Here is a 15630-nt window from a genome sequence, read left to right as displayed (position 1 = left end):
TGTGGTGTTTTTAAGTAGTGCCCTTATTTGTTTTTGGTATAAGGTATGACAGATGAGTAGCGAAATGGTTCCCTGGCTTTTAACTTTGGGAAGAGACTTCAGAGAATTGGTGTACTCTATACCCTAAATGTTCTTGTTAAGCTCACAAAAATACTCACCAGGCCAGGTACGTTATGGACTGGAAGACTAGAAATGGCCATTGTGTGCCGGTGTCTCCTACCCCAGTTCATATAGTGAAATGTCCTTTTTCCTGAAAATTTCTTATTCTGAAGAATGAATTATAATATAGTAAATTATACTGTAGAAGTATAAGACAGAATTTTCACAGCCTCATTATATTTCCTGAATACTTAATAAGCTGACTTACAAATCTGCAATTAATTAAAAAGTAATCTTTAGATGGGCATGGTGACACATCCCTTTAATGCTAGCACTCGGGAAGCAGAGAGGCCAAGAGAGAAAGAGCTGTGGAGAGATGCGTATATATCTTGTTACCAAGTGGTGGTAGTGCTCACCTTTAATCCCAGCACTCAGGATGCAGAAACAAACAGATCTCTGTGAGTTTGAGGCTAGCCTGATCTACAGAGTGAGTGCCAGGACAGACTCCAAAGCTACAGAGAAACCCTGTCTTGGAAAAAAAAAACAGTAATGAAAGTCAAAATTTTCATTTAAAAATGAGAAGACTGCCGGGCGGTGGTGGCGCACGCCTTTAATCCCGGCTCTCGGGAGGCAGAGGCAGGCGGATCTCTGTGAGTTCGAGGCCGGGCTGGACCGACAGCCTCCAAAACAATACAGAGAAACCCTGTCTCGTAAAAACCAAAAAAAAAAATGAGAAGACTAATTCTGGAGAACCCAAAAAGACAAAATGAAAATATCAAGAGCAACAAAAGAATTTGGTAGGTACCCCTGGAAGATTAATATATTGATAATCGACAGCTCTACTCAAGAGGAAGGATCTGAAAATTATAACTGTAGGGCCCATCTAGCCCACTACCTGCCTCTACAAATACTGTTTTTCTGTAATACAGCTATGCTCACTCATTCATATATTGTCTGCGACTCTCTTTTTTGTTTCTTTAATATTTTATCTTCATTTACTTTTTTTTTTTGAGACAAGGTCACAATACCTATGCCCAGCTAACCTGGAATTCCGCCTGCCTCTGCCTTCTGAGTGCTGGGATTAAAGGGGCGTGCCACCATGAATTATGTGTATATGTGCACATGAGTGTAGTACCCTCAGAGTCTAGATGAGGGCTCCAGATCCCCCTGGAGTTATGGATAGTTGTGAATAGCCCAGCCTGGGTGCTGAGGACCCAACTCAGGTGCTCCAGTAGAACAGAAGTCATTCTTAACCACAGGCCATCTCTTCTGCCTCAACTGTGGCTGTTTTTATACTGGAACCACAAGGCTGAGGGGTTGTTACAGCAACTTTAGTTCATTAAAACTAAAAGGCTTACCCACACAGAAAAGTGTGTCAATCTTTGGTACAACTAAGGACAAATTAGAAAATACAATAGAAAAACCAAATATAAACTACCAAGAAATAAATATATATCATTATATGTAATATAGAACTTATGAGGGAAACTTGACCACTATACAAATAGACATAAAACAGACATGGGAATACACAGAATAACTTATTCTTTTGTTATTTTGACATAGGGACTCATGTAGCCCAGGCTATCCTCAAACTTACTATACAGCTGAAAAAGACTTTAAATTCTTGTTTCTGTGTGTGTCTTTAAGTATATGCGTGTGAAAGTCACAGAATGACCTTTGAGAATTGATTCTCTTTCTCTTTATTTTTTTATTTTTTTGGTTTTTATGAGACAGGGTTTCTCTGTATTGTTTTGGAGGCTGTAGGTCCAGCCCGGCCTCGAACTCACAGAGACCTGCCTGCCTCTGCTTCCCGAGTGCCGGGATTAAAGGTGTGAGCCATCACCGCCCGGCCTCTCTTTCTCTTTTTAAGATTTATTTCTTCTGTACACAGTGTTCTGTCTGCCTGTATGCCTGCACTTCAGGCCAGAAGAGGGCACCGGAACACACCACAGATTTTGTGAGCACTCTGTGGTTTCTGGGAACTGAGCTCAGGACTCTGGAAGACCAGCCAAAGTGCTCAACCTCTAAGCCATCTCCAGCCCCTCCCCAACCATCGTTTTAAATGTTTTTGCTCTTTTTACTTTTTGGCCTTTTGGGGCCAAATAAATAACACACAGAATTTATTAGTTGTGAATGTCTGGCCTTAGCTCGACTTGTTTTTAGCCAGCTTTTCTTTAACTTAAATTATTGCATATACCATTGCCTCTGGTTTTTTCTGTTCTCTTACTTCTGTAAATCTTACTCTTCTTACTCCATGGATTGCTGTGTAATGGATGGCTGGGCCCTGATGTCCTCCTCTCCTTGTTCTCTTCTTGCTCTCCTCACTCATCATTTTTGTGTTTTTGTTTGTTTTCCCTTCTATTTAATCTCTCTGCCTGCCAGCCCCACCTGTCCTTGCTCCTGCCTCGATACTGGCCATTCAGTTCTTTATTAGGACCACCAGGTGTTTTAAACAGGCCCAGTAACACAGCTTCAGGAGTTAAACAAATGCAGCATAAACAAAAGTCACACATCTTAAAATAATATTCGACTCCCACGCCATTCTCTTTTCTACCAGTGAGTCCTGGAAATTGAACTCAGTTTGCTAGGATGACAAGGTACCTTTGCCAGTACAGCCATCTGAATTGCCCCAACCTTCAACTCTTGATCCTCCTGCCTCCCCCCCTCTTAGTGCTGGTATTACAGACTTACGGGCCACATCCTACCTATTTTATTTTTAAACAAAAACTAAAGCAAGACTTTCTGTAAATTAACCAGCTGCGGCGCCAGCGCCACAACCAAATCCAGGGTATCAGGAAAAGAGAGACCAGACGTCCACTTGTTTGTACTAAGAGAATGCATGTGTTGCCTTTATTGCCAGGAGAATGTGTTTGTGTGTGTCTTCATTGCAAGTGATAAGAGGTCTCTCCCATGTAGGAGGGAGGAGCTTTATATACAGGTTTACAGCATAGTGGAGAAACCCCAGGTAGAAGAGAGCATGTTTCCCTCCTGCTAGATGTTGATGTCAGAGGGTCAAGGCCAGGGCAGTAAGCCAGGACTAGAAAACAGAAAGCACTTGGACTGGAAAACAAGTTACACTTATAGACTGACCAGCAACTCACAGAGACCCCATGGGGTTGGGGCCCAACAACTAGCCACCTCTGAGCCTTCTCTCAGGGCCTTTGATAAAATGTCTCAACCAATCTTAACTAGGCAGAGAGACTAGATTTGAGGTGAAATTTTTAATTAGTAAAGATACAGCGATCACTACACTAAAAAGAGAAGGATGTTTAATTTTGTAATTTGAACAGTACTCATATTTTGCCAGTGATCTTGAATGACTGTGATATGGTTCCATTTGTGTTTTGCTCTCGCAAAACCAGAAAGTGACCTTATTCAGGGTTACTATTTGGTGAATATGTTTTCAACTGAACAGCAGCACCATTAGTGAAAAATTACAAATGTAATAAAACAAACTCATTATGATTTGAAGGAGAAGAGCCAAGAAAATGAAAATTACTAGGAACAACAAATGTTATTCTTGGGCTGGAAAGATGGCTCAGAGGTTAAGAGCACTGACTGCTCTTCCAGAGGTCCTGAGTTCAATTCCCAGCAACCACATGGTGGCTCACAACCATCCGTAATGAGATCTGGTGCCCTCTCCTGGCTTGCAGACATACATAGAAGCAGGATGTTGTATTCATAATAAATAAATAAATAAATAAATGTTATTCTTCAGGTATCTAGGTAAGCAATTAAATTTAAATATTAATATCTGTATAGAATATTTGGCTCTCTGGCAATGCTATAAATAAACTTCATACTTATATAATAAATTATATAACACATCTATGAGTTAATGCAATTTGACCAACATTTATAGTTTTATATTTATTTGTTTTATGGAAGAACTTGAAAACATGTATCACTGCTGGGTATCTGAACCAATAAGCATTAGAAAGAGCTGAACAGCCAGGTAGTTGTAGTGTACACCTTTTTGTTTTGTTTTGTTTCGGGACACGGTTTCTCTGTAGCCTTGAAGCCTGTCCTGGAACTCACAGATACCTGCCTGCCTCTGCCTCCTGAGTTCTGGGATTAAAGGTGTGCCACCACCGCCAGGCTGATCTGTAGCGCACACCTTTACTTATAGCACTTGGGACCCAGGACCTGCATGGTGTAGAGAGAAGCAAGTCTACAAGTCGTCCTCTGGTAGCCATTGTGCTCCATGGCACACTCCTCTCCCAAATAAGTGATTTAAATTTCGAAAGAAAATGTGACTGAGGGGATTCTAGTCAGCTCCATCACGGCAAGCATGGCTCTGGCAGGCTTTGCCCTTCCTCCATTCCCTCTGCCTTGCTAAAAACCATTAATTACATCCCTAAAGCTAGTCACCATGGTCTATTCTCTTATTTGGATACTTCCTCCTTCTAAGGCTGACTACCAAGGCCCAGTTAGCAAAGTATTGAAGCCCAGCAGTCAGAAGCACCTTTTGGCTACCCTCATTAACATGCCCAATTAAACTTAAACACCTCATCCTAACACAGGGTTTTCCCCTTGTACCTTTATAAACTGCCAGTTGCCTATGAGGCACACCCATCTCCTCTCTATCCAGAGGCAGTCCTTTGTCCCTCCTGGACAAAAACCCTCCTTCCCTCCCTTACTCCCTTCCCCTTCTCCCTCATCCTCTGTCTCCTGTCTTATTCCCTGCCCTCTGTCCCTCTGGGGCAAATAAATCTCCTTTGTGCTGAGAACTTGGTCTTGGGGGTCTTGAGCCAATAACAATCTCTTACAGAGACTATAAAAGTTCTCTTTGCTGGGCAGCCTTAGCATGCTCCTTTAATTTCAGCACTTGGGCAGCAGAGGCAGGTGAATCTCTAGGTTCAAGGCCAGCTTACTCTGCCTAGTGAGTTCCAGGACAGTGAAACCCTGTCTCAAAAAACAAAAAAAAAAGGTTTGTTTTGTTTTGTTTTTTGGTTTTTCGAGACAGGCTTTCTCTGTGGCTTTGGAGGCTGTCCTAGAACTAGCTCTTGTAGACCAGGCTGGTCTCGAACTCACAGGGATCTGTCTGCCTCTGCCTCCCAAGTGCTGGGATTAAAGGCATGCACCACCACTGCCCAGCAAAAAGTTTTCTTTACAGCAAGAATTAGTATACATATAGAAAACTCTGCAAGACAAGGCACACAAGAAAAAAATGCATTTGAGAAATGGATTGACATCCCTTATCTTAAAAACAAATAACCTGGACTGGAGTCTAAAAGCAGTTTGTTTGTTTGTTTGTTTTACCAATGGAAGGGTATCTATTGGGGAGAAACACAGAATGGCAGCTACTTCTGAACAGGAAGAGAGACAGCAGAGGGTTCGGAGGAGGGGAGGGCTTTTATAGGCTTTTTGGAGCATATTCAGTGAGCTAGTAGTGCAGGCGGAAGTATTGCTTGGCTGCCAACTTTGAAACATTGCCTGGCCTCTGAGTCACGGTGGATTTTCAAGTCTTGAGGCTAGGAGACAGGGCAGAAGCAAGGTGTTCTTTCCTTGGCCCTGGTCTCGAGCTTGGGGATCAAGTCAGGGGTAGGGTATTCTTTCTGTGGCCCCTTTTTCCTACATAGTTGTGACTCTAGAGCATTCGTTTAGGATGTCCAAGGCTCTGAGTTCAATCTTCATCACCATCAAAAGTCAGTAATTTACCAAACAACCTAATAAATAGGACCCTTCTAGGAATCCGTTTAGGGTGTTTTTTATTTGTTTGTTTTTGTTTTGGGGGGATTTGTTTGTTTGTTTTTTCGAAACAGTGTTTCTCTGTATTGTTTTGGAGGCTGTCCTGGAACTTGCTCTGTAGGCCAGGCTGGTCTCGAACTCACAGAGATCCGCCTGCCTCTGCCTCCCGAGTGCTGGGATTAAAGGCGTGCGCCACCTACGCCCGGCCCGTTTACTTTTTATACAACCAGAAGAGCCATAAAAATGTTAGGGCTGGGCATCGTGGCACAAGCCAGTAAACCCCAGCACCAGGGAAGTGGAGGCACACGGATGAGATCACAGGAAGGTAGGCGTGTCCTTGCAGAAGGCGGACCCCTGGAGAAAGGACTACGATTCCCATAAGGCTCTGCACCGAGCGTGCTCGGCCTCCCGACCGGCCCCGCGCGCTTCACCCGCCAGGTTTTGCCTGAGCCCGCCAGCGTCCGGGATGGAGAGCGCAGATGAAGCGGCAGACTGTAAACAGCGTGTCCACTTGCGCCCAGGCTCGCTGCGTGATGCCGCACCGGCTACGCTGCACCTCCTGCCCTGCGAGGTTCTGGTGAGCCGGCCAGCTCCGGTGGAACGCTTTTTCACTCCCGCGGTGCGCCACGGTGCAGACGGTGAGTCCCGGCAGGCCCCGCGGAGGTCGCAGAGCTCACGGGCTCGATGGTCCACGGGAGAAGTAGCCGGCACATTGCCCTGGGACCACGCCTGCCTGATGGGCTTTGCGTGTACCTCCCGCAGGACTGCAGGTATCGTTTCGGGGTCGCGGCCTGCGGGGCGAGGAGGTGGCTGTGCCGCCAGGTTTTTCGGGATTCGTGATGGTGACGGAGGAGATGGGAGAGGGGCTGATAGGGAAGCTGAACTTCTCGGGGGACGCGGAAGACAAAACGGAAAAGATGCAGGAACCGCTGGAGCGCGATTTCGTGAGCAGAGGGAGAGGGTAGGCTCGGGGTGAGGGTAGTAGCTGCCGCCCCGATTCTGAACCCGGCCTTTCCTAGGACCGCTTTATCGGAGCCACCGGCAGCTTTAGCCACTTCACCCTGTGGGGTCTGGAAACGGTCCCTGGCCCGGATGCCAAAGTGCACAAGGCCCTAGGTTGGCCCAGCCTCGCTGCAGCGGTGAGTACATACATGGGTCCCTTCCCCCTTAGAGTCGGTCTGACCTCCCACCCGGTTTGAATCGTTCCTAGTGATTTGGGGTTTTTAGGGCAGTAAGCACCATGGATGGGGACTATGACGCTGGAGGACCAGACTCAAGAGTGGTGTGAGGCACTCTCCACCTCTATCATCTGGCCTTCTTAGAAGGGGCTATCACTCTAAGCAGCTGGGTATTAGACGTTACATAGTGAAGTGACTCCTGTTGCAGATTCACGCACAGGTGCCTGAGGACTGAGAGCCACAACATGAAAATGAAAGTCACAGATCTCTTCACACCAGTATGCCAGCAATGAGTTCACTGTTTCTATCCCAATAAATGAGCTCTTCACAACACCTGTGAGTCTGTGGGCACCTTAGCACCCTGAAGCTGGCATGGCATGACATCCAGTCTGGCAAGAACTTTTGATATCTCTGCCTATATAAACAATTTATTGCTGGGGGCAAGAGGGGCCAGAATTTTGCAGCCAGCACCCACCCCACCCTCCAGCTTCTCCTTTACAAAAGAAATGTTTACAATCACCAGTCCTCTGTACAGAATTCGCCCACCCATCTCGATGTACACAGCTGCCTGGATCCCTCTGGTCCCTGTGTTCAGAACAGACCTGGGCCTATGATAAGCCATCTATCCTTGGAGTTGGCCTATCCCTGAGCTTGCCTTGGTACTGGCCAGTAGTTGGCCCCTCCTAGGCCTCTCCTTTTGGAGCAGTCCTCAGCCCTGTCTCCCTTGGTGTGCCTCGTGGAAGGGACAGGATAACCTGTCAGCCCAGTTGCGCCAGCTCTCTCTGTGTTGCAATGGGCAGTGCCTGGTCACCACTTTCCTCTCTTGCTCCAGTCTTTGGGGGTGAAGTGCAGACACTTGGAGTCAATTCGAAGGAGCCGTTTGAGCATGGCCCGTTCATGTCCATCCACGATGTCCTCCGACAGAGTGAGGATATACTGGCCCTAGACAAGAGACAGGCCCAGCATGTGGTCAGCTCATGGTCTGCCACCTGCACCCCACTTGCCTACCCCCAGTGCCTCCTAACCTTGTAGTAATTGATGAGATTGAGATACTGCAGTGTGGAGATGACGTCTTCTTTCTTGATACTGGTGATTTCACTAATCTCACTGTGGGAGGGCAAAGTTAGGTCCTCTGAGGGTAGTCGTCTGTCCCCAGGAGCCCCAGGAGCAGACAGGCCATACCATGCACCCCCAGGTGGGCATTGTGGCTCACTTGATGGTAATCTGTGGCCTCTCCCCGCTCTCCGACTTCAGTCCCATCAGGATCTCCAGGATGGTCTGGGACCAATAACTTCGATAGGATAGGAGGCCAAGATCTGACAGGGGCTTCTCAGGAGTCCCTGTCTTCCCTTCTACTTTAGAGAGTTCATAGCCTAAAGCAGTGGAGCACAAGAGTCTGAGTAAGCATCACAGGTGTATATATACACAGGTATGTATACAATAAGTAACAGCAGATACTACAGAGTGAGGCTGCCTGGTTTTCTGTCTCTCACTTACTCACTTCAGCTAGGGGAGCTGAAGACACCTAGAAGAGCAGCTTGGCAGCCAGGAAAAGCTAATGAAATGGAAGTGCTAGATTTTCCTTTGCCATCCCAGGCTGAGTCTGGGGACATTGGGAGGGTGGTGAGGGAGTCCATTGTCATTCCCTAACTGATCCTGGGAGTTCCGGCTGCTCTTATTCCAGGATGGGCTGGGTGGTTGAGGATGTAACAGAAAAGTACAGAAGTGTTTCTTCAGAGCCAGGGAATTGACCTGGCTGCAATGGCCCTTTCCCTCTTAATGTGTTGACACTAGGCACTGCCAGGCTGTTGTTCATGATGAGACCTTTAGGTCCTATAGACAGGGCCCTGGGGATGTCCCTATTAGTTTGGAAAAACCCTTCCTTACTCTCAGCTATACAGGCTTCATATTGGTCCCTGGCTATATCTCTGTTGGCTAGTTTCACCCTCTTTGCTCAATTCCCCCTGACAAGATGGGCCAGAGAGGCTAGTGTCTGGAGAGGAAGCCAGAAAGGAAAGAGATCCAACTCTGCTGGATCTACTTGTGTACAGTCCCATGAATCTGCTGGATGTCATACTTGTCTCTATAGTTCTGAATCCCTGACCTTTTCAGTGAATGCCTCTCTGCCCTTTTATCTGTCTAATGCATTTCTGTGCCATGCTGGAGAGAAGTAAGCGTTATCTTAGGGATCTGTCTCTGAGTTTCCTTTCACCTCTCCCAGGCTGAGCTTTTCAACTTGGAACCACTCAACTAATAAAATATTCCAAACAGTTCAGACTTTGAACAAGTAAAGCATCTGTGTTTCACTGGCAAAAAAGCTAAAGCTTCTTCCTTGACTCCCTATGTTAGAGAATACTTAAGTGAGTGGAATGGGGGTGGATGAGCTAACACTAGAAAACTGAATGTGGTTGCAGAGTTAGGAGCCCTCGTGAAGCCAGGCAGTGGTGGCGACACCTTTAATCCCAGCACTCAGGAGGCAGAGGCAGGCGGATCTCTGTGAGTTCCAAGCCAGCCTGATCTACAAAGCTACACAGAGAGACCCTGTCTTGAAAAATACAAAAAAAAAAAAAGGAGCCTATGTAAGAAGAAGTCAAAGCCCTCCTGAGCATTAAGAGACTAGCCTGACAAAGGAATGGGTACAAGTTCATCTTTCAGTGGGTTAAACAGCCTTTTTGACATCTACTGCCTGGAAGGCTCAGGTAATAAATACCTGGTGACATAACCCAGAACCTGTTATGGTGCACACCCAGAGATGAACATGAGAAGCTGAGCTGCTCAGAGCTCCAGACAGGAACAGATGATTCCAAATTGGGAAAAGTTGGGTGACACTTAAACCTTTAGCCACAAAGAAATGGATGCTGAGCACCTACTTCAGGAAATAGGGCAGTTGCTTGAGGAAAGAACCTTGGGAGACTGCCCCCTTATTCCTGGTATCTCTCCTGGTAACTGGCATGTCTGCATGTGAAGCACACACGTAAGGCACACTCATACTGGCTTAGACCTATCAGCCTCCCAGACTCCTGGGCAGGCAGCACATACTCACTGAACTCAATCAGCAGCTTGCCATAGCCTCGGCGCTGATAGGGAGGCAGAGTCAGGATGCAGGCCACATTGTAATCTTCAGTAGACTCTTTTTCCTGGAATCAGAGTAGGTGAGTTTTAACTTAGACCTGATTCAGGGCAGGACTGAGGGACAGCCTGGGTGAATGCTGACCTTGGAGAAGTAGCCCACAATGTGGAAGCCCTTGCAGTCGTACTCTGTCATGACATAGAAGAGGAAGGGGTCTGTGTCATAGTACAATGTCTTGTGGTCCAGGAAGCACTTGGCCAGCAGACACAGGTTTTGTGAGTAACTCTGTAAAGAAACGGCCTGTCAGTCAGTACTCTAGGGGCACTACTTTAAAGAGCTAAACTGTATTATGGCACATGTGACTGCAGGTGTGCATGTACTACAACATGCATGTATTCTCTCCTTCCACTATGGGTTCCCAGGCTTGTGTGGCGGGACTTGTACTCACTGAGCCATCCAAAGGGCTCTGAGGAGCACTTCTTTTTGCTTCTTCACTTGACAGATGATGGGCTTCCCTCCTAGGACCCCAACCCACCAGTCAGGCTATCACCACTGGTTAGGTAGAGGCCACTTTTCTTTTCTTTCCCGAGACAGGGTTCTCTGTGAAGCCATGGCTGTGTGGAACTTGCTCTGTAGACCAGGCCGGCCTCAAATTCAGAGATTAGCCTACCTCTGGGATTAAGTATATCACAACCACTCGACTAAGGGCCACTTCTTAGGTGTCCAGGAACATGTGTACTAGTGCCTACCTGCCTGCCCCCATGGTGGCTACAGTTTCCCATATACCCAGCAAACCCTGCTCTGGGCCTGCATTGCCCTCTGTTCTGCTTCAACAGTAGCCAAGAACATTTCCAAGCCAGGCATGGTAGTGTTTTCTTATAATCTCAGTACTTAGGAGGCAGAGGCAGGTTATAAGTTTGAGGTCAGTCAGCTAGGGCTACATAGTGAGACCGTTTTCTTTTTCTTTTTCTTTTTTTTTAACGAGACAGGGTTTCTCTGTATTGTTTTGGAGGCTGTCGGTCCAGCCCGGCCTCGAACTCACAGAGATCCAGACCTTTTTATTTTTCAAAACAGGGTTTCTCTGTGTAGCCCTGGCTGTCCTAGAGCTCACTGTGTACACCACGCTGGCCTCAAACAGGCAGAGGTTTTTCTGCCTCTGCCCCCCCCCCCCCAGATTAAAGGCTAAAGGTGTGTGCCAACACTGCCTGCCCCCTCCCATTTTAATTTTCCCCATGGAGTTAGCCTCAAATTCAGTCCCAGAAGTTTGGCTCATTGTGGCTATCCTTGAGTGCCAAAACCCCAATGCTCTAGCCACAGTGATGCCTCTTGGGAACTGGTCTGCTATTCTCCAGTGGAGGTTTAAGAAAATGCCAGCCTTAGTGGTTCTTCCTGCTAAACTTTGGGCTTACTACAGAGCAGTGTGGCTGAACAGTGGTGGTAAACACCTTTAATCCCAGCACTCGAGGTGGAGGCTGTATCTCTTTGAGTTTGAGGACAGCCTGAACTACATAGGATGGCCAGGGATTCACAGGGAAACCTTGTCTTCAGGGAGAAAAAAATACAGAGCTCCCGCCGCCCCCCAATCCAGGCACTTGCCTCTTTCCCCACATCGCCCAAGAAAGGTGTGCATCTCAAGGAGCTCTACACTTCTCACCTAAAAGACCCTAAATGTGCTCCTTAACTGATCTTGTTTCTGCCACCTGACCTCTGACCTTCAAAAGTCTTGCCTCATCTCCTCTCACTTTCTTTTTACTTTTCACATGTACATCAGTGCCTGCATCTCTGAACCCAACTGCTTACAACTGCCTTAAACATGTCTCCTTCATGTCCAGGCTCACAGGTCACTCAACCTGGAAAATAGGATTTGACTGTATACCCCTGGCTGGCCCAGAACTCCATACAGACTAGTAGATATCCACCTGCCTCTGCTTCCTGAGTGCCACCATACCCATCCAAGACCCTTTCTGTTTGTTTTTTGAGAAAGCTATCCTTGAATTTCAAATACACTGGCTTCAGCCTCCTAGATGCTGGGATTACCACACTGGGCTAAACTGTTCTTTAAGCTGCCTTTAATTTTACATTTGACCTTTGCCACTGTAAGTTTTTGTTGTTCTTTGTTTTGTTTTGGATTCCTCTAAAGAAGTTCTTTTTATAGCTTAGGTTGGCATGGAACTCCCTATAGCCCAGGTTAACCTTGAACTTAGGAGCTTTCTGAGTGCTAAGTAAGATTACAGGCATTTACTTAAAAGTTCTGATGATAGTTTCCTTTGAACTCTTCTAACTTATACTTTTTTTCATGACACTTCTCACACTGGGATCCGGATAGCTGTGGTATGTCTGTCTGCTTCTACCATGGAAAATGACCTCTTAGAGAATAGAGTTCGTCTAAATCCTAGTATTCTGTGCATTCCTGCAGGTTGAACCAGAGTGGTCAACTATTCTAAGCAGGAAAAGTTGTTCATGTGACTTATCCTGGGCCCTACTTCCCCAGCCACTAACCTTGTTTTTCCGTCCATCGATCTCAAAAAAGGAGATGGTGCCCTTGCGGTAAATTTCATTGCCTGGAGGGTGCCGAAGGTCACATTTGGTCTAAGGACAAAAGGAGAATCAAGCAGGAACTGGTATGGATATACTGGGTAGGCAGCCTCCCAAGACCCTTCATACCAAGTGGCGCTGCAGACACTTGAGGCTACGGCCATATTTGAGGCAAAATTCACACAGGTAGAGGACAGGTAGTGTGGTGAGCTCTTGTGGGTACGGGGAGAAGTACCACGGCTTGAGGCGATGCCGGCCAAGCTCAATACACTCAATATTCTTCATCCGGGTGACAATGTCGTCGTGACTGCGGTCAGACACCAAGCTGCCAGTCATGCGTGGTGCTGACGGTATTCCATCTGAGCTGTCCTGAGAGTCCTGCCCAAGGCAAATGAGAAATGGTAGGTAACAGCAGACAGTTTAGCAGAACATAGTCACAAACCTGCCACAGGTTTCTTCCTTCAAGCATAGCATCAACTAAGGGGGAAAGCATCATAATGTTCACTTTCCAAAATAAACCAAAGCAAACTGGTAATATGATAAAAATTACCCAAGGGCTAATCTGTCTGGCTCTTAATTTCATCAACACCCTTACTGCCTACCACCTCATTTATCCCCCCCCCCCCCCCAGTGTTTCTTTGTGTAGCTCTAGCTGTCCTAGAACTCATTCTGTAGACCAAGCCAGTCTAGAACTCAGAGTCACCTGCCACTACCTCCTAAGTGCTAGGATTAAAGGCATGTGCCACTACTGCCTAGCTTCTTGTTTGCTTTTAGTCACTGGATGAACTCTCCTTGCCCAAGTTCATCCCCTTCGCCCATCTTTCTTCTTCCTCTGCTCCCTGATACCCACCTCATCAGTACCCAGGCAATTAGATTTCCTCTTCCGTCCTGGCTGTGCTGCCACTGCCCTACGTGCTGATCCATTCTGTGGAGAAGACAAAAGAAAGGGTGACTATAAGATGAGCCTGAAGGAGGTTGCCAGACAGCAGAAAAGGTGAGGGAAAAGACTGGAGGGACTATCAAGGAGGCTCAGTAGTTTAAGAACCCTGCCTGCTCTTGCAGAGGACGTGGGTTCCTTTCCCAGCATATATGGCGGCTCACAACCAACCACCTCTAACTTCAGTTTCAAAGGACCCAATATCCTTTTCTGGCCATGGGCACCAGGCATGCAAGTGGTATACATACATAATGTAGACAAGACACTCATAAAATAAGAATCTTTAGAAAAAGAAACTGGAAGACTCACCTGAGGGAAAACTGAGGCTGGGGCTGTCTCGCTGGGCACTGGCGTTGCTGGTGAAACCACCTCCACCTTCCGTTTCTGCAGAGAGAAACCAAGAAAGGTGGGTCAGAAGGTAGAGAAGGTGGGACCTGAGAAGAAAGCAAGGTCCCTGGAATTGCTGAGGGTACCGTTGAGCGGTGGTTGGGTTGCAGGCAGGAGCTGGAGGAGAGCGGCTGGTCGGGCTCGCCACCGGGAATGGCCTCCCGCTCCTTGGGCAGGTTGAAGCGGAGTGTGATCTGGACCGGGATTGGCAAAGTCTTCCCGCTGGCCTGGGCGGAGGCCGGCTGTAGAGATAGGTCCAGAGTCTTCCTCTGGGGTGGGGATGGTGGTGGGATGGCAAAGGGGCAGATGGGCTCCTCGACATGGAGTGATCAAATCCCACCCTTTGCCTTCTCTAAAGCAAGGCAATAATGGACTCTGGAAGCTACACCTGCAATCCTTTGCAAGCTGAAGTCATGGCAGGAGAATGCTGCCTCCTGCCCATTCGGGAACCCCTGAGGCCAAGAGATGCAGGAAGGAAGAGGCAGGAGAGAAAATGTGAAATGGGGGACCTACTCACCACCTCTCTTTCGGGAGAACCGGGGCGGGACCCAGGAAGTCCGTTCTTGGTAGGGGTCTTGGCCTCTTTCTTGGGGAACTGGATCTTCTTTAAGTCCAGCCGCTCGTGTGTCACCCATTCATCCAGACGTTTGTTGACTGCAGCAGTGGAAATGGCTCAGGAGGGAATGCCAGAGGATGCCCTCAATCCCAGCCAGCAACCCCACTTAGCCCAGTCCCAGTACTCACAATCAATGTAATGGACATAGAAAAGCTTCCGGCCACTGATGTCCTTCACGCTCAGGATCTCAGCCAGGGCTATGGGAAGAACACAGACAAGGGGGTCTTAGCCAGTCAGGTCATGAGACCCCACCCTTCGACCTGAATTCCACATCCAGACTGGATTCTATGCCCCAGCACCTAGAAGGTTTAGTCACCCCTTTAGTCACCAAGTGACACCTCTCTCCAAGCCCCTCCCGGCTCATCTCCGTGTGTCTAAAAGCCACGCCCCTCCTTCCGACTATCTGTGACCGCCCCAGGATGGTAGAAGCCCCTCCCCCTCCCGTGTTTTCGTTGACTCCCGCCCCTCGCCCTCTGGTTCCTTGGACCCGCCCCCCGACGTCACTCACGCCACTCATCTTCGTTGTCCTGGTTGCGCCGCAGCACGGGCAGGCGGCAGCCCTCGATTATCTCCCCCTGGGGAGACAGCGCGGCGCCAGGGTCGGCTACTGGGGGGCCTCGGGCTCTACCCACCTCCCCTGGCTCCCTCCGCCCCGCCCCGGGCACCGGACTCACCACCTCCGCCATCTTCCCTCCCTCCACTGCCACTTCCGGCCCCTCTGGGAAACGTCACTTCCGGAACTGAGTGCGCTAAAGGCCCGATCCGGTCGAAGCTACTTCAGAGGAAAACATTGTCAAGTGTCACTGCTGTCCGGCTGGTAGCAAAGGGCAGGCCCATTTTGGCAGTGGAAGAACAGGGTGTTGTAAGCCTGAGACCAAGTAATAGAATCCCCACAACTCGCACAGCATTGGAGTAAAACCGAGTCTGTCAGGTGACACCCACCGGGTGCGACGCGGGTCACGCAGATCAATTGCATAGGCTTTGACCTGCGACTTTGTTCAGGCTCCTCGTAGTGGCAGTGGGAAGCATCGCCCTGCGTAAGAAGCTGGGAAGTGAGGTTTTGGACCCTGGAGAGTCAGTAGACCTGAAGACATTTGAAGACTCAGCCACGTGT

General features: G+C 48.1%; 2 protein-coding genes across 5 annotated transcripts; one reads left to right on the top strand and one right to left on the bottom strand.

Moving 5' to 3' along the window:
* Positions 1-6199: 6199 nt before the first annotated feature.
* Rnaseh2c (ribonuclease H2 subunit C) lies at positions 6200-7304 on the top strand. Its single transcript, XM_005063997.4, has 4 exons — positions 6200-6431; positions 6556-6737; positions 6813-6932; positions 7180-7304. Exons 1-4 carry the CDS (start codon positions 6260-6262, stop codon positions 7204-7206), a joined length of 501 nt encoding a protein of 166 aa, XP_005064054.1. The 5' UTR covers positions 6200-6259; the 3' UTR covers positions 7207-7304.
* Positions 7305-7383: 79 nt separating this feature from the next.
* Kat5 (lysine acetyltransferase 5) lies at positions 7384-15245 on the bottom strand. Of its 4 annotated transcripts, XM_005063994.4 has the most exons (14): positions 15191-15245; positions 15025-15091; positions 14645-14713; positions 14418-14554; positions 13987-14142; positions 13823-13897; positions 13427-13501; positions 12706-12954; positions 12541-12630; positions 10186-10326; positions 10015-10108; positions 8185-8344; positions 7997-8078; positions 7384-7913 (listed from the first exon to the last, which is right to left on the bottom strand). In XM_005063994.4, exons 1-14 carry the CDS (start codon positions 15200-15202, stop codon positions 7779-7781), a joined length of 1542 nt encoding a protein of 513 aa, XP_005064051.1. In that variant the 5' UTR covers positions 15203-15245; the 3' UTR covers positions 7384-7778. The 4 variants fall into 4 exon arrangements, with proteins under 4 accessions (XP_005064051.1, XP_005064053.1, XP_005064050.1 ...); XM_005063996.4 differs by lacking the exon at positions 13987-14142 and having other exon boundaries at positions 15191-15244; XM_005063993.4 differs by having other exon boundaries at positions 15025-15217.
* Between the last annotated feature and the right edge of the window lie 385 nt (positions 15246-15630).

The sequence above is a fragment of the Mesocricetus auratus genome, unplaced genomic scaffold (assembly GCF_017639785.1).
Source record: "Mesocricetus auratus isolate SY011 unplaced genomic scaffold, BCM_Maur_2.0 Super-Scaffold_4256, whole genome shotgun sequence".
Taxonomy (NCBI): domain Eukaryota; kingdom Metazoa; phylum Chordata; class Mammalia; order Rodentia; family Cricetidae; genus Mesocricetus; species Mesocricetus auratus.
The sequence above is the reverse complement of the archived record's forward strand: the minus strand, read 5'-3'. Positions and strand labels throughout refer to the sequence as shown.